Source organism: Chlamydotis macqueenii, chromosome 4 (assembly GCF_036417535.1).
Source record: "Chlamydotis macqueenii isolate bChlMac1 chromosome 4, bChlMac1.mat, whole genome shotgun sequence".
Lineage (NCBI taxonomy): Eukaryota > Metazoa > Chordata > Aves > Otidiformes > Otididae > Chlamydotis > Chlamydotis macqueenii.
In genome coordinates, this window is record NC_141559.1 from 23,768,581 (window position 1) to 23,791,774 (window position 23,194).

Here is a 23,194-nt window from a genome sequence, read left to right on the forward strand (position 1 = left end):
ACTCTGCACAACCTTCAATATAAATACACATCAGCAATTCAGAAAATTTTAAAATATGAAAAACAATTTTAATGAACCACTTGACATGCACAGTTCTTCCACGTAAAGTCCTCTCTAAGTTACTACTTGTAAGATTTTACCTAGGTTATCTTACATCCAGAAAATTTTAAAGGTCTGCTAATAAATATCTAGACCCATTGTGCATTTTCAGTTTTTCCATGAGCAACTGTTCAACTGAGCAGAACTTATCCATAGAATAGACATCCACCTAACAGATACACACAATAAGAGCATTATAGAGATATAGCCATGTGTGTAAATTCTGGCCCTGATCCCTAGCAATCTCAACCTGGACTTTTTGGCAAGAGCCACATTTTAGTTGTTATTTAGAAGTGGAAACTTGCTGTCTGCTTGTGCCTCTCTGCACCCCAAAAGTGTAGTCATCTTTTCTCCCATTTCAAAAAGTTTCTCTAAAGGAAGTTCTTTAAAAAATGAAACAAGTTGGGTAGTTTAAAAAGCAGTATTATTAATCTAGAAAATTATATCTATAAACTAGACTGACCGTAAAACTATATACACCTTCCTGAAGATATACCACAGATAAGACTAAATCACAAATATTGGAATAATTCTGTTGAATCCAGCTATTCAGTTCCATACATCTTGGTGTTCAAGTTCCCAGTCTAACAGCTATTATTCCTGACTACAACTAACTGAAAAGGGAAACAATGAGAGATAAAACTCCTGACAAATAATGTTTATTAAACATGAAGATATCCCTAAAGCTTAATAAATTATGATTGAGGATAAATAAGTAGTCCATAGCTTTTGCAACAGCTGCAGGAGATAATGTGAAGTCACAATCTCTAAAGCTTAAACTCATAAAAAGGTTTTCCAGTTCACAGGTTACTATTCTAACCTCCCTTCATTCTATCAGCATTGGGAGGGGAAAAAAAAAAAAACAACAACCAAACAAAAAACAAACAAAAAAAAACCTACCAGCTCAACTATTCAGTGTTTAAGTGATAGAGAAGATAAGGTGGTGTCACAGATGTTTCTGTAATGCACCTCTGCCTCACCACAGCAGCAAAGCTAGTCCCTAGTTATGTCCAATTAAGCATATACTAGTAACTGACTGATGATGATAAAAACCTCAGTGTTCAGTGCAACTCAGACTTGTGCTGTGGACAGGTATACAACATAACCATTCAACAGAAGGAAATGGTACCAAAAGAAGCAGCTGAGGAAACAGCGTTTGCTATGACAAACATCCAGAGCCATTTGCCTTTTCCTCCTTTCAAAGTCATCACTTCCTAGAGTGTTTTCAATTTGGTGAGGGCAGAAAGGCTCAACCACACCAAGTGTTTTCTCTTTCTTGAAGACAAAGTTTTATTGTTTAAAGTGTTAACTCAGCTCTCTGATAGGTTTCCACTTTCCACATATTGCAGTATTCCCCAAAGAACAGTCTTAGTGCAGAAAATCAACAATTCCAGCTCTCTTGACTTCAGGGGAGCTGTGTAAGTTTGCACGTAACCAAGATCTGCCTCCCTATGTTTCCATGTTGAGACTGATAGAAGATAGCTACTCTGACACATAGCATCACTAACTGTTCAGAAGAAATCACTAACAGTACAATAAAGCAGTTCATCTGCTTTTAAGTGGGAGTCCAAACCTTTTGGATGGATTAAGTCCCATGTGTAGATGGGAAGATTCTTGTTTGAGAATTAAGTAACATAAAAAAATGGATTTGAGATGTTCTTAGAATATCAGGAGTATCATAAAATGGCAGTTTCCCCATTTTTCACACTCTTCCCTAAGCAGTGCCTAATTTGCACATTAGGACCATCGGTTCACCATTTTTCTTTCTTTCTTTACTCCCCACAAATTAATATAAATCTTGTTTTTAAGGTATGGACTGTACTGGACATTCCATCTCATGGAGTGATCTATTCTCCTTTGAGCAAACAGGTTTGAAGAAAACAGGAACAGATGAAACATAAATCCAGTTTATCTTCAGTGCAAAGCCACTTATTTTCACCATTTGTTTTAATTAAGGCTTCACCAAAAAGAAATATATAGTACCATCTTTAACAGCTGAAAATTAGCACACTCCATTCAGAACAAACGGTCCAGGAGTGACTTCTGTGTCTCTACCATCAATTGCCTTCCTGAACAAAGTAGTATCTCACTGGTGGCCCTGGCAAGTCTTCCTCTCCATCAGTCTCTGGAGCAAACGATACTGTCAAATCCACATACTTCTTATCAGCTGATGGTTTCACAAGCTTTTGCATCCTACAAGGAAATGAAGAACAGTTTGTTAACATATAGGAGGAAGGACTGGCAGTGGGAATTCAGGGCTAGACTAGGATGAATTTCACTGACAGCAATGAAGCCCAACATACTAGAAACTAGATTAAAAAGGAGAATAAGCAGACTTTCAATTTTGACACAAAAGCTGTTCCTCCACCTGAGGTACAGCAAATGGTATTCCTTTTCTTGATAGACTTAGCCCATTAGTGAGCTATTACATTGTTCACTAAGAAGCGCTCAGTACAAAAGCGAAGAGAAAATGGCCAGTTTTGGATCTGATTCCTCACTGATGTAATTCCTCTTTGGTGTCCTACGGAGGCACAAGGCAAAGTTAGCTTTCTGTGCAGGATTTTGGTCAATGAGGAGGAGTAAGTTCTCAGTCTACCAATAATGTCTAGTTTTAATATATTAATAGGAAGAACGACTCCAGTGCAGACACTAGATACACAGTTCTGATGGAAAGTAATTCTATTGCAGTTAAGACTCATTAAATCCTTGAATTTCAAAGGAGGGAGGAAAACCAGCCAGGATCTGGGACTTCTTCCTTCATGACCATGTGAGTTTAAATTCAAATATGAATTTAAATTAGGTAAGCGTGTCATGTCTTAGTGCAACTTCACCCCTTTGCTCTCTGCAGTCTCAAAAGCTACAGGTATTGCTTGCAAGTTGCTCAATAAAGTACTGAAGTAGAAGGTCAATTAACCTCACTTTCATTACGTACCTTTGGATGTATCAAAATTATTTTCTTGCTAACTCGGAACACTAGTTCATGAGGCCAGCTCAAATGCTAGGAGGCTGGGGGAATACAGTCACTCATTTCTGTTCCTCATAGGTCACTTAGAGAAGGATTTCCCTTCTGGCTATGCTTTAGCTTGCAGGTCAAAAGGCTGCTTCCCTCAAAATACTTGTTCCCTTGCAACAAAGTATTAGCATTTTCTCAGCAGAGATACTGAGGTCGTATCCATTTACATAAGGAAGCCCTAAGCTACAGAGCAAGGCAGCTAACTGTGTCTCTAAAACTTGCTTTTAAAGAGTATACTACCAGTCAATGCTGTAATTCTGAAATGATGAGAGAGTCTTGCAACACTTGTCATATTACAGCAAGAGAAAGCTATTTAAAGCTTAAGAAAAAAATCAAATACACAAGCAGAGTTTGCTGTGCAAATATTTTATAAAGCTTCTGGCACTGTTTGTAACAGAACCCCAAGTTGAAGTAACTAGGTGGAAAGCCCAAACAAGTCTTGTTATTCACAAGAAGGCAGCTTCACACCATGCCTTTGACTTCATTACACACTCCACTCATTCAAAATTATTTATACAGCTATAGGTGAAGGAAAACAAACAACTTATTTTGACATAGGCTGTAAATCCACATCTTAGTATGCAAGGCACTCTAAAGACAGTAACAACTTAGAAGCTCTTCTCTCCCTGGAAGTTTGAAGTAGCTTGCCCATAACACAAACTACTTTCCTGATGTTACCTACTGGCAGACCTTTGCAACAATACTGATCAACGCATCTACTTGGCTCCAGCAAAGCCTGTGCGCACTGACCAGCATACACTTCACAGGAAGTATGAGGAACAAATTTTGAGCTAAAGAAGTTCAATCCACATATAAAGTGGAACCAAACCTAGGTGAGATCTGGCCGTTACTTTGCAAAGGCCTATCAGTCAAAAGCCACTGCCCTGCCCTCATGCTCTCCCAAACATCTAGTTCATTATATCCCAATTTACTGTCAGTGATAGGCACTGCAAAGCCTTGCAAATGTTTTCATTTCTAAAAAGGCTAAAGTGAGCTAGAATCTCAAGGAACTACTATAAACTGAACAGACTTCCAGAAATCTGCAACCAATACATTAACTCCTTCCTGAATAACTGTTCTCATTCTTTCAGAGCTGAGTTGCTAAATGTCACCAACAGTTTTAAATAAATTTTAAATAGGATTGATTAGTCTTGCTCTGCTTGAATCAAGGCACATTCTTTCCCACCCCATAAAAAAACACAAACAAACAAAAAAAACAACAACAACAACAAAAAAAAACCACCACCAAACCAAAAAAACCCATCTTACTGTCAGACTTCTTTGGGTTTCTCATTGGCATTCATCAGTTAGAGTAGCATTTTGCAAGTCTCTTGTCCTCAGCACAGAAGTTAATTCACTTTGTTATTTATTTATTTATTTTTCAAAAGGAAAAAATTACCTTTTTTCCACCAGTGAACATAATTTGTACGTGCACTTGCATCCCCTCAATCCATTTTCCAGTTATACTTACGTCAGCTTTAATCTTTTAATATGACCTGGCATCACAGGAACATACAGCATTTTGACTCCCTGTACAACCATAGTTGGTTCAATTCCATATTTCTCCTGGAATTCACAAATTAAAACTTATTCAAGGACTAGGACAGATGCACAAGCCACCAGATACTACTACTGCTAATACTAGAACTAATTATTCAAAACCATAGAATACCAACCAGAAAACTTGCTAATGCACGGACACTGACAGAAGTTTTATTAAGATACATTTGAGCCAATACAAATTAACAAAGAATTGAACACAAAGGGCTCTGGCTTATAGAATCATAGAATAGTTTGGGTTGGAAGGGACTTTTAAAGGTCATCTAGTCCAACCCCCCTGCAAGGAGCAGGGACATCTCCAACCAGATCAGGTTGCTCAGAGCCTCATCCAGCCTGGCCTTGAATGTTTCCAGGGATGGGGCATCCACCACCTCTCTGGGCAACCTGTTCCAGATGTGTTTACTTAGAGATATTCTCTTTTACATTAATTCTTTCTAGAATTACTCTGTTTTGAGCAATAACTTGATTAAGGGGAGACGGGGGAGGAGATGACACCAAAAAAACCAAACCAACCCATCAAAAAATGAAAAAACCCAAACCAATAATCCAAACGAAGAAAACCCTTTCATCTCAACTTGTATTAACCCAGTACAGCAGATGTCTTACTCTGACAGCATTTATGAAGTCCAGCAGAGTAAAATCCTCTTTCCCGTAAATTGTCCACCTGTCCCAGATTGTAAATGATATTCCATTTCTGTTTTAAGAAAAGAAAGATTGTTTGTTACTTTAGGATGTGAACTTCTTTTAAACATGTACTGAAGAACTGCTATGTCTTCTAGTGACTTGCTGTTTTATCTTGAGCAAAATTCTCTTCCCTCTCTGCTGCCATTTCTCCAGCCCATTAACCTGGCTAAGAACAAGACATGGTAAGAACTCTGAGTAAGCATGATATCTGGCAATGAACTTACTGAGTTTTCAGTCCTACTGAAAAATAGCTCTTCTATAAACTAAGATACAGAAGTGTGTCCAGTCTGTGCAGACAGGATGTTTATTAATAACCATGCTGTACATTTAACTCATCTAGATTTTTGAAGTCTCACTAGCAATAACTTCCACTGAAAACAAAACTAAACTCTTAAAAACAATTTTAAAATTAGGACAGAAGAGTATGTGCTGCATTTTCCAAACAGGAAGTGCTTGAGCAATGCATTAAGGGACACTGTTGGCAGTACTAAGAATATAACTTACACCTTTAGCAGTACATCGTAAATGAATAGCACTAAGTGATTCATGATCCTCCAAGTTTAAAGAAAAAAAAAAAAAAAACATAGAATAGTTTAGGTTGAAAGGGACCTTTAAAGATCATCTAGTCCAACCCCCCTGCAAGGAGCAGGGACATCCCCAACTAGATCAGGTTGCTCAGAGCCTCATCCAACCTGGCCTTGAACGTTTCCAGGGATGGGGCTTCCACCACCTCTCTGGGCAACCTGTTCCAGTGTTCCACCACGCTCATTGTAAAAAAGTTTTTCCTTTTACCCAATCTAAATTTATCTCCCTCTATTTTGAAACCATTAGACCCAGTCCTGTCACAACAGGCTCTACTGAACAGTCTCTCCCCATCTTTTCTGTAAGCCCCCTTGAGGTACTGGAAGACTGCTATCAGGTCTCCCCAGAGCCTTCTCTTCTCCAGGCTCAACAGCCCCAACTCTCTCAGCCTGTCTTCATAAGAGAGGTGCTCCATCCCTCTTATCTTCATGGCCCTCCTCTGGACTAGCTCCAACAGCTCCACATCCTTCTTATGTTGGGGACTCCAGAACTGGACGCAGTACTCCAGGTGCGGTCTCACCAGGGCAGAGTAGAGGGGGAGAATCACCTCCCTCAACCTGCTGATCCTCTTGATGCAGCCCAGGATGCGGGTGGCCTTCTGGGCTGCAGGCACACATTGCCTGCTCATTTTGAGCTTCTTGTCCACCAGCACACCCAAGTCCTTCTCCTCAGGACTGGTCTCAATCCATTCTCCGCTCAGCCCGTATTTGTGCTTGGGACTGCCCTGACCCAGGTGCAGGACCTTGCGCTTGGCCTTGTTGAACTTCACGAGGTTTGCACGGGCCCACCTCTCCAGGCTGTCAAGGTCCCTCTGGATGGCATCCCTCCCCTCCAGCATGTCATCAGCGAACTTTGCTGAGGGTGCACTCTATCCCATTGTCCATTGCACCGACAAAGATGTTGAACAGAGCCGGTCCCAATACTGACCCCTGAGGAACACCACTCATCACCAGTCTCCACTTGGACATTGAGCCATTGATCACAATGCTTTGAGTGCAGCCATCCAGCCAATTCCTTACTCACCATCAAATCATCCATCATCCATCCATCAAATCCATGTCTCTCTAGTTTAGAGAGAAGGATGTCATGTGGGACAGTGTCAAAGGCCTTGCTTAGTTCCATGTAGATGACATTAGTTGCTCATCCAAAATAACCTTGTATATCTAGAATGTTTCACTGGAGTATGACCATGAACTGCGATTCCATCACAGTTCTATGTGAGGACATAAGGCCTTAATCTGGTTATCTGGGTTTAATAACTGTACAAACTTCACACTTGTAATGGCTCACCAAGCTCTAAGCATCAATTATCAGGTTTACAAATACCACCCTTCTGCCATTGTGCTTCCTACCTGATTTCTGTTCTTCTTACTTCAGCAGTTTCCGTAAAGACCATTATGGGAATGGCTAGGTTCAGAAAACAGTTCTTGTATGCATCAGCTGGGTAGCTACCCACAACTTTGATGAGTTCCAGTGCAACCTGCAGTAAATAAGAATCCCATACCTCCATGAGATCAAACACAGGTTTTAGGTACTGTGTTATCAACACAGCTAAGAGGCCAGCAACTACTGAGTATGTTGTTAACGAGATCAGCCTTTGTCCAATCAGCAGAGTAAATCACATCTGGAAATGCAACCCAATATCTCACAGAAGTAAATTCTGTTGCTGCCAATGGAAATAATTAGAAAGTTCAAAAGTGTTCTTAATGTAGGACTCTTCCAAAATTGTTTAATTCAAAGCATGCAGGTCTGTTGAGGTGCATGGATGTGAACTACTACAGAATAGATCCTTCCCACTCTTGGCATTGGCACTCTGATGTAAGTTAGTATTAACTGCAGAAAAACTAAAAAACTGATCTCCAACTCCTTTTTCTTGTCAGCAAATCAGAAATAAAAGCACTAAGGGCTTACCACATTTAGAACCAAGAGCCACCTCTTTTGTATTGGTTAATTTTGAAATAAACCTCTTTCTTTAATGAGGCTCTGTCAAGGTAGCGTTAATCAACATCCACAGTGGTTTTAGGCAAGAAACAATAAAAGCAAAAAGTACACAATTTAAGCATTTTAAAAAGCATACTCACCAGCCCTGATACTGCAGCAGTAGCTGTTGCAATTGCAGGAATAATCTTTCCAGCAATGCGCTTTGTTTTGAACCGGTCTGCTAGTTCGATGTTGTACATCTTGGCTCGCAAGTTTGATGCTGCTGTTATGAAATCTATATGTCCATTACTATCGTCATCTTTCTCAAAGGAGATGGGCTTCATTTGCAAGTCATCTGCTCACAGGTTAAAAAAAAAAGTACAAAAATTATTACAGAAAACTGAAGATGTACTAGACATAAGTTATAGGTAACTAGAACCTTACAATTTAAGAATTTCTAATTCTGGAGCTCGGTGCCTTACTTTCCCATGCTAGGGGCAGAAATGCCCCTATCAATTCCAGTTGTTAAAAATGAGTAACGAAAGAAGTATCAGCAGAGCTCCATGATTTTATTTTCCTTGGAACACCAGGAATACATTTTGGACAGTCCTATGGATGTTTCTTATACACTCCACCTCGCTAGAGCTCCATCCTGTGAGAATGGCCTCTGTAAGATTTGCTTATCTGTAACCGTTTCACTATGGACTCAGTAGTATAGGAGAGAGAAGTTAGGGTTGACACTCCATGGGATGCGTTAGAGCTAAAACTAATCTTTCTCCCTTGTGTTCACAGACTCAAAATGCATGCATGTTGTTGTTGTCCAATGACCTCTTCATGTGATTAGGCACAAAAATGAGTATCCTCATTTTAACATATGTAGAAGATGCTGAAGATGACTAACAGCCTTCATAATTTAGGATAACTTCAGGTTGATTTCCATAAGTAGTAACTCTCAACCTTCTCATACCAGAATCACTTTCAGTCCATCTGGGATCTCCTTAGAGTTCAATTCCCTGCTGCCTTCTCTGCTGTCACCAGGGTTGTACTTACATACAAGTACAACAGATAACCCTAAAACTTGCAGGAATCTCAGAAATACAGAAGCATAGGGTAATGTCAGGCAGTAAGGACAGTTATCTGCATAGCATTTCATAAAGCTTTAGATATCAACTATCTGCTGCTTGCAGTATTACAGAACTGTTTTATCCAAAGACCTGAACGTCATACTGTTGGCAGGGCAATTGCAAGATGTTACTAAGCTATGAAGCTAGTTTGAATTACTCACTTTCCAGAGCTTCATTGGATAGTATTGACTTTTCCAGCTGGAAAACAGCATTTCTTTCATCCTCACTGCTGACTGGAATATGATCTGGTTTTCTTGCAGTTTCATCAGTCTGTACAACCTGCAAGTGAGTGCAGTGCTTGAGTAATAAAATACATAGACTTTGTACAGCACAAGGGTGAAGCGTACTAGATTTCCTGTCTTCCTCTCCAATATTTCATCCCTGCTTCAAGAGAGACAGTGTCTTACTGGAGCAAGTCTAATCAAAGCTCACAAAGATCATTAAAGGACCTTAAAGAAAAAAAAAACAAACAAACAAAAAAACCCAACCAAAACTGTGAGGATGGTTGAACACTTGCACAGGTAGCAAAGAGAAGCTGTAGAGGCTCTATCCTCAGAGATATTCAAAACCCAATGGGACGTAGTAATTGATGACCTGCTATAGGTTTCCATTCTTGAGGAAGGGGATTGGACTAGGTAGTCTCCAGAAGTCCCTTCCAACCTCAACCATTCTGTGATTCCAAATCAAAATATTGGTTTTGTCTCACAAGGCAAGCATGCATGAGACAACACTGGGCAAGAAAATATGAAAACACCCTGGAGTATTTGCTAATTTTAAGTTATGACAAATGCTAGCCACTGAACAATAATGCTTAAGCTGTTTGAAAGTTAACACTTCAAAAATAAACATAAAAGTAATGACACTTCCTTTATATCTCCTAGAAAGAAGTAACTAGTCTTTAATTGCTTTAAGATTGCTTATGAGTAAAATTTTACTACTTTTATTATAATAGTAGTAATAATTATAATTATAAGTATATATTATAATTTTTATAATTATAATTTATAATTATTATAATTATTATAAAAATAATAATTAGAAACTCATATAAGCTTAAAAAAAAGCTTTGCAGACTTACATTCACACTCACATATGGAAAATGATGCTACAATAAGTCATTTGCAAAAGACAAAACAACCTCGTATCTTGCATTTAGCATCTGCGACATAGATACATTAGCTATATCAAGTTAAAGCAATCCTGTGCCCCACATTCTTGTTTCTGGAAAACACATTTTAATTTGTGTTCATGTCTCATCAATATCAATGCAAATAGTTAGAGATGTGTGACACTGCTTGTGGATTTTTGTTTTCTTTAAATTAAATATCACACTTACTTTGTTGGAAGGTCTGAACTCTGGTACCTTCACAGCTGAAATAATCTTCAAAATAGTTTCCTCTGACAAATCCTGTTATGGTTTTGAGGAAAAACAATTTAAATTCACAACTCAGAAAGGCTCCCACAAAAAGACTGTATATCCAGTAGCATTTCAAAGAACACCAGAACTAAAAAAAAAAAAAATCACATAAATATTCAATGACCTTTCAGTGAAACATCAAGTGACATTTCAGTTGCCACGGTGAACCAGAGTGGTGTGAAGCATCTAGCACTTTAAAACTGAACAGAACTGAAGTGTAAATGTGACTTTCAGGAAGATCCAATTAGAAAAGAAAAAGAATAACAAGAAAAACAAAGGATAAGCACCACAGAGGTTGTGAGTAGTAAAAAACCAGAACTCCTAGACTATAGCTAAGACACTTAATTAAAAAAAAAAAAAAAAAAAAAAACCAAAACACACCTTAAAGAGATCTTTGTTCAGTTATGATACTGCATAGGAAATTGGTCCATCAAAATTAAAATTCCCAAGTTCAGTGCCTACTGAAAATACCCAATACTCACTTCTTCTCTGGGTTAGGGATTTAAACAAAGAAGACTAAATGTAAGCAGTTGCTGAACAGCCAGTGCTGAAGGACAGATTACTTTAAGAATCACTTTAATCAGTTCTTGGAAAGAACTGGCAACTGGACATCAGGCCAAAACTGAACATGTACATCTAAATTTTTCAAAGGGAACAGCGTTACAGTATGGATTACCTTTTCTGCAAAAGGAACACAGTACACTGTTGCAAAGAGTTTTGCTGCACTCACAATGAAACCATAGTGCCTGAAGAAAAGAGGAAGAAAATTATTTTTGTTTACTTGGTTTTTTGCTTCAGTTGCCCAAAGGTTTGCAATCATATTCAAAGAGGTCTTGAAAACACACAAAGAGAAACAGAATTTCCACCCTTCAACACATACAGTACAAAACAGATGAGGGACTCCAGAGTTGTCCTCACAACTAAGCAAACTTTGATGAGTGAAGAGTTATTTAATGGAAACTATATTTTCCTTAACCTCTGCAGTCAAGAAAACAACTACAAATGCTCACTCGACATTAATATGATATAAAAAGCTTCACCTCAGAAATACTCTGATATTTGCAACAATCTCAGTTTTCACCCAAATTAAAAATGGCAATCTGGACAGTTTCTCAAAGCACGTGTAGATATGTGGCAGATAAATGCTCTTCAATCCTTCAGTCACATCAATTTTTGAAATTATCTGTAATAACCAAGCCACCTAGATCAGACTCAAATTGTGATGAAGAAGAAAATGTGTCCCCCGACTAGGTCATTTTAGGTCATCATTTTAATTTGGCACATCCTGCATTTCATAATGTGGGCCAATGGGGGCAGAGGGGTATGACAGCAACAACTCCATAATTCTGTAATCACACAATAAATGAAATGGGATGTTCTAAGTCATTTCATATTAGATGTCATCAGAACTTCCCACAGCACCCTCCATACCATGTGAGTGAAAGTTAAATTACCTGCAGGGAAAGGGCGAGACAGCCCACCGAATCTGCCACAGTGTAAGACTACATACTAGAACCTTTCAAGTACCAGAACAATTTCTAATGCTATAAATCCATTGCCTGGCACTTTCTGCTGTAGGGTGAGTGTTATAGGGTGCTATAAAACTTATCAGTGGCAGTACCATACTTACAAAGGATCATTAAATTCAAACTTCACTGGGAAAGGTGGCCTCTTTGGTGATTGCCAAAACAGACCTGGTAAGACACAGACTTAAGTTGAGATCCTAACAAATCAGAAACAGCAACGCACGACATATGCCAAGAATTCACAACAGGCACAAAGGGGTATTTGTACTTACTTCCATCTTTTAATCGTGTATCAAGGGGAAACGAATGAAGGAGCTGAAGAGCCTAGAGGAAAAGCCAGAGTAGCTTTAGTATTTTGTCACATACAGATTGACACAACCACACTAAATTAAGCCTTTTTAGTAATGATGTGAAATCTTGATAGGATTTTAAGATACTCCAATACATAGCTGAAGTAATTTAAAGAGTTAAGAAAAATCTAAAACACGTGTGTCAAGATGGAGAGCTTAAAGACACAAGTACTACTAGACAGAGTGACTTGCCCATTCATTCACAGGATAAAGATGACAATGCCATGTCATCTGTCCAAAGTCCAAGCAAGAGACCTAATCCAACAAGCAAAGCATTCTCCGCACCCTGCTGTCACTTTAGGGTTCTTCAATACTGATTCACAATTGAGAACACAGTGTTTTCTGAACATGACAACTACAACCAGGGCTTCCATAGACACAGACACAATATGTTTATTAATACACAATATCATAATCACATCTTTCCTACCAAATTACACACACACTTTGAGCAACACTGTGGACCAGATTCTCAAAATGACTGGCTCTTATTTCAGCCAACCTTTCTGTGACATCTTTGAGAAAATCAGGGATATGAAGATGAGTTCAGCCACAAAAGTTTAGCAGAGGAAACAAAAAGCCACTGTCCTTGAGTAAAAGACATCTGATAATCCTGCTGCTCTGGAAAAACACAATACCTAGTCAGCTGGAAAAACACCAAGAAAACCGCACAGAAACTACTGAACAGAGCCACTAGTAGAGAGTTAAAAATCAAACTTGAAAGCACTACAGTAGAAAGAGGAAGGGACGCAGCATTTTTAAGTTTCAAATACAGTTCATTATTTATGAACAGATGGAAGTGAGTGCAAAGACTTGGTGACCTAGTTATATTAGGGCTACCAAGTTTTCTAAAATCCTAACCAGTCTAGCACCACCTCATTTCCAGGTCTTACCTACCTTATGGCTAAAATACTTCTCAAATTTTACTCTTGCTAGTTCCACACATTGAGTCCAACTTCGTGGCCTTCTGCTGAGTGTTTTAATAACATGAAAACTTCCCTCTAAGCTCTCCCCTGATTTTATTCTCTACATAGAGAGGGAAACATGAAAATGTTAAAACAGACAAGATTCCTCCCAACCCAGCCAAACAGTAAGTATGTTTTTATTAAGTTATATGCACAAAGAAACAGAGGATCACTTTGTGAAATATTATCCTTTATGTGATACTCTCCACTGGGTTTTTCCCCAGGTGCTGTGCTGTGGTCTACTTCATTTATTTCCACACAGCCCTATGGACCACAGGCCATTAGACTCACAAGAAAAGATATTAAGCAATTGAGTCTAATTTATTACGTAGTCGAATTCACTTGAAATTAAGTCTTCCCTTCATTTTTCCCAGCTGCTTGCACAGCAGTGTAACATCTACTATACACTCATTAGGAATGCCTCAGTATTTCTGATATTTCTACATCATGTACAGAGCACGTAAGAGCTAGAGAAGCAGCTCCTGTGTAAGACTTTGACTTTTAATTATGAGACACACCACAAATACTGTTCCCATGAAAAAATCAACTTGATGACTTGGCCGAATAAGTCTTCAGGTTTTCTGAATAAAGTCAGAAAATAACCCATATCTCATAGAACTTAAATAGAAACAGAATCAATAAACCACTAGTTTAAACCCTGTATTTTACCCTGACAACATTAACCTACCTGTAAAACTTCTTCTGCGGACGGATAGGTTTGCCAGAATTTGTTAAACAATGAAGGCTTGTGAGAAAATGAACTTTCAAACTAGAAAATAAAAAGAAAAAATACAGCATTTTGCAAGAAGTATATCAGATCCCTCACCTTTCCAAATACACATTAAGCTATGCTGAATGCCAGTAAGCTTATTCCCTTACTTTATCTCTTGCCCACTGTATTGTATGCTCAATGGCAGCTGGGAAAGACTTCAAGGTGCAAAAAGGTATTTCTTCTTCTGGTGGATCCCGCTGTAATTAAGGAGAGTTGCATGTAAATGCAGGTTTATTAAAGTTTATTGCTAATAATAACACCAAGAATTTCTAGCCTATTGTTCTGGTTTTGTTAGTGAGGGGGGGCCTAAGGTGGTAGCTTCTGTAGGAAACTGCTAGAAGTCGCTCCCCTTTGTTCAGTGGACTCGGCTGGGCCTAGGGCAGACCTGCTGCTGGCCAAGGCCGAGCCAATTGGTAGCAGAATGTTCCATGATAACGCCTCTGCGATAACGTATTTAAGTAGCGGAAAACAGGAAAAAGAGGAGGAGAAGATGTGAAGCAGCTGAGCGGGGGGCAGAGAGGGGGAGGCGCGAGCCTCATGGGCCTTGCAGGCCTCACCCTCTGGCCTCTCGCCAGGCAGCCGACTGGGCCCAACTCGGCCCAGCCCGGCTGCAAGAAGTGGAGAGGAGATGAGAAGTGAATAAGATGTAAAAAGGATCCTGAGAGACATCTGCCAGCCTGTTGTGAGGAATGGCTGCAGACACCAAGGTCAGTGAAGAAGGAGGGGGAGGAGTAATGCGGCTTCTGGCCAAGATTCCTCTGCAACTCGTGGTGAAGACCATGGTGGAGCGGGTTGTCCCCCTGCAGCCCATGGAGGTCCACGGAGGGGCAGAGATCCACCTGCAGCCCGTGGAAGACCCCACGCCAGAGCAGGTGGAGGCCTGAAGGCAGCTGTGGCCCATGGAGGGCCCGCTGGGACAGCTGTTCTGGAGGGACTGCACCCTGTGGAAGAGATGACCCACGCCGGAGCAGTTCCACGAAGGACTGTGGCCCGTGGGAGGGACCCCACGCTGGAGCAGAGGAGGAATGCGAGGAGTTCTTCCCCTGACGATGATACAGTGGCGTAAAACAATGCGTGATGAACTGACCGCGACCCCCATTCCCTTTTCCCGCCCCGTGCCGCTCGGGAGGGGAAGGTAGTAGAGATAATGTTAAGCCCGGGAAGAGGGAGGGGTGGGGGGAGGTTATCTTGTTCCCTGTCTCATTCTCCTGCTAGTTTTAGAAATAAATGAATAGCTTTCCCCAAGTCGAGTCTGTTTTGCCCGTGACGGTAACTTTAAGGATTTCTCCCCGTCCTTATCTCAAACCTTGAGCTGTTTTTTCTTATATCATCTCCTCCTATTCTCTCGGAGGGTGGGGGGAGCGAGAGACAGACTGCGTAGTCTGGTCCTGATCAGGGCTGAACTACGACACCTATGTAAGTTTAAAACTCCACTGTTATAAAATACAAGGTGGCTTACTTATGCTTAGAACAAAATTTGGTTTATGAACACTAAAATACCACTTCCTGTTTATGAAGAATAGTCTACACTCAATACTGGAAAGCAAAACTGAACCCTGAAACACAAATAAGAGTAAATCACCAGTCAGCTTTTCCAAGATGTGCACTTTGCATTCATATACACTCTCAACATGAAACACACCCTGTCACTCAAGGCCAGAAAGACTTCTTTCTTTGTGGACCCAAGCAAGACCATTACGATGATCAAAATTCTGTCGCTGTGTCCACTTGGTGCCATTTCATGGTGTTCTCAACCACTGAATTTCCACCTTGTAAAAGTCAGTTTCACAATAACTTAAAGAGAGGGATACTGCAAGAGTTTGAAGGTTCATTTTTCCTTTCCCCATTCAAACAGAAGTGTTATGGATGCTTGTAGAAACTGGCAGACTAATTCCTATTACAGAGGCTTGTGTTTCTCCTGCCTGCAGAGTCATATTCACCAAGAAAAGAATGAGCAGGCAGAAAAACAGTTTAAGAAAGACACCCACGAGTACAAAATCAGTTTGCAGTGACATTGTGGGACTAGATTCTTATTTAGAATGGAGTTTTGAAGAGAAAAAAAAAAAACACATCAAAAAATCAGTCCCTTGGAAATGCTTCAGAATTAGGACTTTTTCCAAAGCTTGTGCTTCATGATTCATAGTAGTTGCTTTTAATTATTTGCCAATGTTGTGGTTTTGTTTAGTGAGGGGAGGCCTAAGGTGGTAGCTTCTGTAGGAAACTGCTAGAAGTCGCTCCCCTTTGTTCAGTGGACTCGGCCGGGCCTAGGGTGGACCCACTGCTAGCCAAGGCCAAGCTAATTGGTAGCAGAATGTTCCCTGATAATGCCTCTGTGATAACATATTTAAGAAGGGGAAAACAGAAAAAAAAAAAAAACAACAAAAAACAAACAAACAAAAAAAAAACACAACAGAAGATGTGAAGAAGCTGAGTGGGGGCAGCGGCGCAGAGGGGGAGGCACAGGCCTCATGGGCCTTGCAGGCCTCACCCTCTGGCCTCTCGCCAGGCAGCCAACTGGGCCCAACTCGGCCCGGCCCAGCTGCAAGAAGCAGAGAGGAGATGAGCTGGATGATGTGAAGAGATTCTGAGAGGCGTCTGCCAGCCTGTTGTGAAGAACTTGTCTTGCGAGAGGAACGGCTGCAGACGCCAAGGTCAGTTCAGAAGGAGGGGGAGGAGTAATGCGGCTCCTGGCCAAGATTCCCCTGCAGCCTGTGGTGACGACCATGGTGGAGCAGGTTGTCCCCCTGCAGCCCATGGAGGTCCACGGAGGAGCAGAGATCCACTTGGAGCCCGTGAAGGACCCCACATCGGGGGAGGTGGATGCCTGAAGGAGGCTGTGGCCCATGGAGGGCCCGCTGGGACAGCTGTTCTGAAGGGACTGCACCCCATGGAAGAGATGACCCACGCCGGAGCAGTTCCACGAAGGACTGTGGCGTATGGGTGGGACCCCACAACAGAGCAGGGGAGGAATGTGAGGAGTTCTTCCCCCGACCATGAAGCAGAGGCATAAAACAACACGTGATGAACTGACTGCAACCCCCATTCCCTCTTCCCACCCTGTGCCGCTCAGGGGGGGAGGGTAGAGATAATGTTAAGCCCGGGAAGAGGGAGGGGTAGGGGGAGGTTATCTTGTTTTCTGTCTCATTATCCTGCTGTTTTTAGAAATAAATGAATAGTTTTTCCCAAGTCGAGTTTGTTTTGCCCGTAACGGTAACTTTAAGGATTTTCTCCCTGTCCTTATCTCAAACCTCGAGCCGTTTTTTCTTATATTATCTCCCCCTATTCTCTTGGAGGGTAGGGAGAGTGAGAGAGAGACTGTGTAGTCTGGTCCCCATCAGGGCTAAACTATGACAGCTAGTTAGGAGACATTATATCTCCAGTCTGCTCAAGTTTTACTTCTGTGAGCTCTTCTTCAGAAACCAAAGAAGTAATTATTTCCTAATAGTACTGATCTTCAGCAACTCAAATAGGCCACTTATTTTAGACAGCTACATAAACAGCTCAAGAATCATAGGGTATTATGGGACTAGCTACAGAAGGTAAGAGGTGGTCTTAAAACACTTACGTGACTATTATAGGACTCTGTCAGATGGGGCACAATAACTTCCATGTGTCCTTTTGTTCCCATAGTTCCAGAGTCTATAAGAGGACGCAGGTTTGCTACACAACGACTGATATGAAAAGACACAGACTATCAGAATACATTCTTGCCTTGCAGACATTACTGGAGTGTAACCAGAATTGACTCTAGACACCTTCAGAAGAGTAGAAAGCTTATACCAAACTCCGGAAAAGAAGAAATTAAATAAGAACAGCTATTTCAAGTTAGATCAGAATACCATAAACCTGAGCCTATCTGGATTAGGAGCATTAGGGATTCTTTTAAAATGTAAATGTCCCTACTTATAAAATTTAAATACATATTCTTATGCATAAATAATTCAACACAGTATTCTTCCCCTCATCAGACCGTGACAGCTATTCATTTCCAAGAACTCACTCCAAGGCTGACATGTCAACAGTAGCAGCCACACAACAACAGAGCTGGTTTCCACCATGAGTATAAACCCCTTCCTCCCTGCAGCCAGCACCCCCATAAAGGATAAAAGATAAATCTGAGCAACTTGCTGTCAGATCTTATACACAGATGCAGAACAGGAAGAATATGAATAGAAAAGCAGAGTTCACATAAGGTGAAAACCAGCCTTCACTTCTTTTCCACAACCTACCTATCAATGTATCTCCTTGCCTCAACATTGTCCAAAGCAGTCACAATCACATCTTGATTGGTATAGAATTCATCGCTGTAAGTGTTCTCAGTGGCTGGACAAACTTTATTAATATATGAGTCAATCTTTAAGTAAGGATTGATGTTCAGAGTTGCTTCTGCTGCAGTATAGCTTTTAGGTTTCTGAAAGCATAAATACATATATGTATCAACAATACTCAAAGAACACCTGGGACACAAAAGTATCTATGTCACTTGCTGACCAGACAACGATTTACTGACAGAAGTGTTAGTATGCAAAACATACAATAAAAGAAATTATTTAATCATATACCTCCCTTAATAACAAATATCTTATTAATCTAGTTTTATTTAAAGTAGCATATCAGAGATCATAAGGTGAAAGTGCTTAAATGGTGCAGCAGAAGTGTATCAAGTAACTGACACTGATGTCACGTGCTGCCTCTCATGCTCTCAAAATGCCAAGAGAAAGGAACAGTTCATGGCTGTCAGAGGATAAAGCCATTAGTTATTGTGACTATGTCTATGCAGCACAGACATCAAACACCTGTGAATAATCACATTACTGCAAGGCATTTCACACAAAGCCAATTTCAGAAGCTAGACTGAAATAGAGTTCTTAACCTACCTGACACTTCTAACATACTACATTAATTATTTAGGGATCAGCAATTAGAACAGCAGAACTCAAGACAGTGTGGCTTCTGAAAGCTTGCAGAGTTCACCTTCCATTTATCTATCCATTCATAATGCAATCTGTTCCCAGATTTGCTAGACATAAACAAGAACCAGAAATTCAGCTGCTCAGTTTTGGGCAGAATACCTTTTCCCCATTGCTGTCTGAGCCACCTTTTTTATTTTGTGCCATGTTTGCAAGTACAGGGATATTCTCTCTGCTTCTAAGGACTTAACACTTTCCATATCGTGCATCTACTGAATGTACATGTGTTTTTGCCAAGCTATTTACCAGCTTAATGAATACCGAATTAAGTCAGAAGATAGCAACTTCGGTCAAGTTCCATTAGCAGTAACTCTTCTATTGAGAACACTTCTGCCAGTGCTGTCTATTTTCTGTTGTTTTGCTTTATTCTCCACAAATTTCAATGGTATAGTAAAGCACTCTGACATATTAACCTATATGCTTCTTATGCAACACAATATTCCTCATCCAATTCTCAAGTTCAAGAGACTCAAAGACACTGGTACAAATTAAGTACAGAACAACCAATTTTACTCAACTGACACTAGTGATAAGTGGGATGCCAATGTGGTTCTAGGTATTGTTTTAAAAGACACTGGATTTCATTACAGCATTTAAGTCTTTTCTGGACAGAAATATATACACTCACAAGTTCAGCTCTTGGTGGTGACAGGGGACAGGGAAACAGAATAATAGTCCATGAAGTCTACTGAACGAGAAAGCCTACCTGTATGTGATGAGGTCGAAAAAGAAACTGCCTGTTCAGGTTGGATTTCTCTATCAAGTCTGGATCTGTAATTGTAACCTAAGTCAGAAGGGGCAAAAGCAACAGCTGAAGTTACAATTTAACTGTAGCACTAAGCAATAACCTTGATGAAATCTCTATAGAAACTTGTCAAAACAAAGTACTCCTGTTGGCATCCACTGTGGCTAACAACTCTGGCTATAATGACCAAATTTTATTTTAAAAATCAAGATACAGCAAGACTGCTCCAAGTGTTAGTTAGTTAGTTAGTTCTGCTTCTAATTCCACAGTACTTCCACTCTATAATGAGGCCATTTTACCCTCTGTGCAGACATCAATCTGAAATAAGGCTTAGACTTCAGTTTATGCAGTTATTCCTTGTCACAGGTGAGGTTAGCAAGTGACTTACCAATCCTTTGTCTTGCCCAGTACCGACACCAAGAAGTGCAAAGTTTTTCAGCATTTCGCAGCCTATTGCTCCACAGCCAACCTAAAGAAAACAACATTTTTTTTTAGAGTCAGAAATGTAACTGGAAACCACGAAGACAAGTACAATAGACAAGTCCCATTACAATTTTGGACTATTTATTCCGCAGCGGCACAAATCTCTAGGGCTACTCATTATTTTGAAGACAGTGGACATTAGTTGTAACAACAAAGCATTGGCAAAAAGTGTCATAGTGTCAGTCATACTCACCAAGAAAACATTCAAATCATGCAGCTTCTGGCAGAGAGAGTCTCCAATACAAGCCCTCAAGGCATCATACCTATCTCCCCTATGGAGGCATAGGAGACAAAAAACAGAAGGCTAGTAAGTTGCCATTTATCACAGTCGTATCATTGATGCCAAACTGCACTTTGACATGAACTAAGAAAATCAGATCAAGTCTACTGTAATCCCTATTCCTCCCATGCTCAAATAGGACACACATTCTCAACCCTAAATCTGTCCCTCCAGCAGACGGCATTGAACTAACTTTAGAAGACCTCATCTCTGCCTGTTTGATACTCAGATGTGAACAGTACATAAACCAGTAGATTGTAGTTGTATTTACCGTGGGAGAAATTCTTCAGAGCCCATCTTTTCTAGAGGTGTTACAATGTCTAACATATCTATATATAACTGTAAAAAAAAAACAAAACAAAACAACAAAAAAAACCAGCAACACAGAACACAATAAAAACTTGTGAAAAAACATTCATGTTATTTTCATTTAAAAAACAAAGTAAATATTTTCTATGTACAGAGTCTAGAAATTTAGAAGCCTTAAGTTTTTACTGTCAGTGGAAGACTGTACAGCATTCAGTTCCCTACAGTTCACTTCACAATTTTAGTGGACAGGAAAAAGCACCTGGACACAGAGGTGGTGGAAAAAAAGCTCACTGAAACTTGAGCCACAAGCTTTTGACTTCTGGCAGGTATGTTATCCCTCCAAATTAGACTGTGAAGTTTTTAAATCAAACTTTATTCTGACACTTATCCTGAGAGTATGAAAGCACTGGTCTTATGTACAGTAGCTTAAGCTGGCATCTGGAATATATCACACCTTTGCAGTCATGCACTGACAGGCCAATGCTCTTCTTGCCTGTGAGAGAATAAATGTGATGCCTGAACCCCAAACAGGAAAATTTTAACTAAAATGGGCTGCAGTTTTATTGTACACATAAAAAAAAAAAAATATATTTTTTCCTAAATTCAGTCTCAAGTTTTTTTTTTTTGTTTGTTTGGGTTTTTTTTTTTTTTGGTGTGTGTTTTTACTCCCCATTACAGGAGTTGTTCAGGCTATCTTTACCATACAGCATTTCCACACAACCATACCTTCGGAACATCACTGTCAAAATAAAGATCCAAAAGCAAAGACAGCCTTACCCACTGCTGCAATGGAGAAAATTTTCCTGTTACAGCTTTCAAGACTTCCTGGCTAGCAACACCACCCACTGCTGCAGCCAGAGGAGCTAGAAATCCCTGAGCAGTCCTAGACAGCCATTTCACTGCATCTCCATTCACCTGAGGCTGAAAAATAAAACATAGTAACAACAGATTTATCCCTTCAATCGAGCAAGTCTTGACAGTGTCATAGATTACTATTCTTCAGTAAAAGACAGACAAGTAATTTCACTCTGACTAGCAAAAACATTTCTAGTCAAGATAGATCCACTGAATACCCTGTACTTGGGTGTTGGCTTTGTTTAGAACCTGCTAGAAATTTCCCCTTTGTCTGGTGGAATTGGCCAGGTCTAGGGTGGACCCGCCACTGACCAGGGCCAAACTAATTGGTGACAGAATGTTCAGTGATAACTCCTCTGTGATAACATATCTAAGAAGAAGGGGGAGGAGGGGGCTAAGTGAAGAAGCAGAAGCAGGGGCAGAGAGGGAGAGGCACGAGCCTTGTGGGCCTTGCAGCCTTCACCCTCTGGCCTCCTGCCAGGCCCAACTGTCTGGGCCCAACTTGGCCTAGATGGCCTGGCTGAGAGAAGAGAAGAAAGGAGATGTAAAGAGAATCTGAGAGGCATCTGCCTGAGCCTGATTGTGAAGAATTTCTTGAGAGGAACGGCTGCAGATGCCAACATCAGTGAAGAAGGAGGGGGAGGAGTAATGTCACTCCTGGCCAAGACTCCCCTGCAGCCTGTGGTGAAGACCATGGTGAGGCAGGTTGTCCACCTGCAGCTCACGGAGGCCCACAGAGGAGCAGAGATCCACCTGCAGCCTGTGGAGGACCCCACACTGGGGCAGGCAGATGCCTGAAGGAGGCTGAGGCCCACGTAGGGCCTGCATTGCAGCAGTGTGCTGCTGAGGGTCTGCACCCTGTGGAAGAGGACCCCACACTGGAGTAGTTCATGAAGGACTGTAGCCCATGCAAGGGACCCCACGCTGGAGCAGGGGAGGAATGTGAGGAGTTCTTCCCACGAGGAAGAAGGAGTGGCAGAAAGTGATGTGATGAACTGACCATAACCCCCATTTCCTACTCCCCCCATGCTGCTCAGGGCAGAGGGAAGGAGGTAGAGATAATTGACATGAAGTTAAGCCTGGGAAAAGGGAGGGGTGAGGAGACGTTGTTTTTGTTCTTTTCCTCATTATCCTGCTTTGGTTTTATTAATAATAATAAACAAATAATTTTTCCCAAGTTGACTCTGTTTCACCCATAACAGGAACTTCAATGATCTCTCCCTGACCTTATCTCAAATCTTGAGCCTTTTTGTTATATTAGCTCTCCCCCATTCCCTCAGAGGGTGGGGGGAGGGAGTGAGAGACTGTGTAGCTTCATCCCAAGCAGGGCTAGACTATAACATATAATGCATTTATCTAAAAACTGGATTCACATAGCTACAGGTTTCAGCCTTCACGTCAGGTGAACATTTGGTTGAATCTGTGCCAAAACACCATTCTGTTTCCTCGCACAGCCTTCAGAAAGCCAGCTGAACCACCTAAAGATGGATACAAAGACCAGAACAAAGGCCAACAACTAAAGCATGACCTTTAGGCAAGT

General features: G+C 40.8%; 1 protein-coding gene across 4 annotated transcripts in view; it reads right to left on the reverse strand.

The window, feature by feature from the left end:
• Positions 1–742: 742 nt before the first annotated feature.
• UBA6 (ubiquitin like modifier activating enzyme 6) overlaps positions 743–23,194 on the reverse strand; it is a 37,599-nt gene continuing 15,147 nt past the window's right edge. For 3 of the 4 annotated variants that reach the window (XM_086746297.1, XM_086746298.1, XM_086746296.1), the window contains 20 exons: positions 21,577–21,720; positions 20,762–20,829; positions 20,404–20,482; positions 20,116–20,196; positions 19,689–19,766; positions 18,242–18,423; positions 17,578–17,683; positions 14,120–14,209; positions 13,929–14,009; positions 13,173–13,301; positions 12,198–12,249; positions 12,030–12,093; positions 11,076–11,145; positions 10,319–10,390; positions 9,144–9,261; positions 8,020–8,213; positions 7,291–7,418; positions 5,279–5,366; positions 4,584–4,678; positions 743–2,292 (listed from right to left, as the gene is read on the reverse strand). In XM_086746297.1, the coding sequence (XP_086602423.1) occupies positions 2,157–2,292; positions 4,584–4,678; positions 5,279–5,366; positions 7,291–7,418; positions 8,020–8,213; positions 9,144–9,261; positions 10,319–10,390; positions 11,076–11,145; positions 12,030–12,093; positions 12,198–12,249; positions 13,173–13,301; positions 13,929–14,009; positions 14,120–14,209; positions 17,578–17,683; positions 18,242–18,423; positions 19,689–19,766; positions 20,116–20,196; positions 20,404–20,482; positions 20,762–20,829; positions 21,577–21,720 (2,055 nt within the window). In that variant the 3' untranslated portion in view covers positions 743–2,156. The remainder of the gene's footprint in view (positions 2,293–4,583; positions 4,679–5,278; positions 5,367–7,290; positions 7,419–8,019; positions 8,214–9,143; positions 9,262–10,318; positions 10,391–11,075; positions 11,146–12,029; positions 12,094–12,197; positions 12,250–13,172; positions 13,302–13,928; positions 14,010–14,119; positions 14,210–17,577; positions 17,684–18,241; positions 18,424–19,688; positions 19,767–20,115; positions 20,197–20,403; positions 20,483–20,761; positions 20,830–21,576; positions 21,721–23,194) is intronic. The other variant, XM_086746299.1, reaches the window with a different exon arrangement.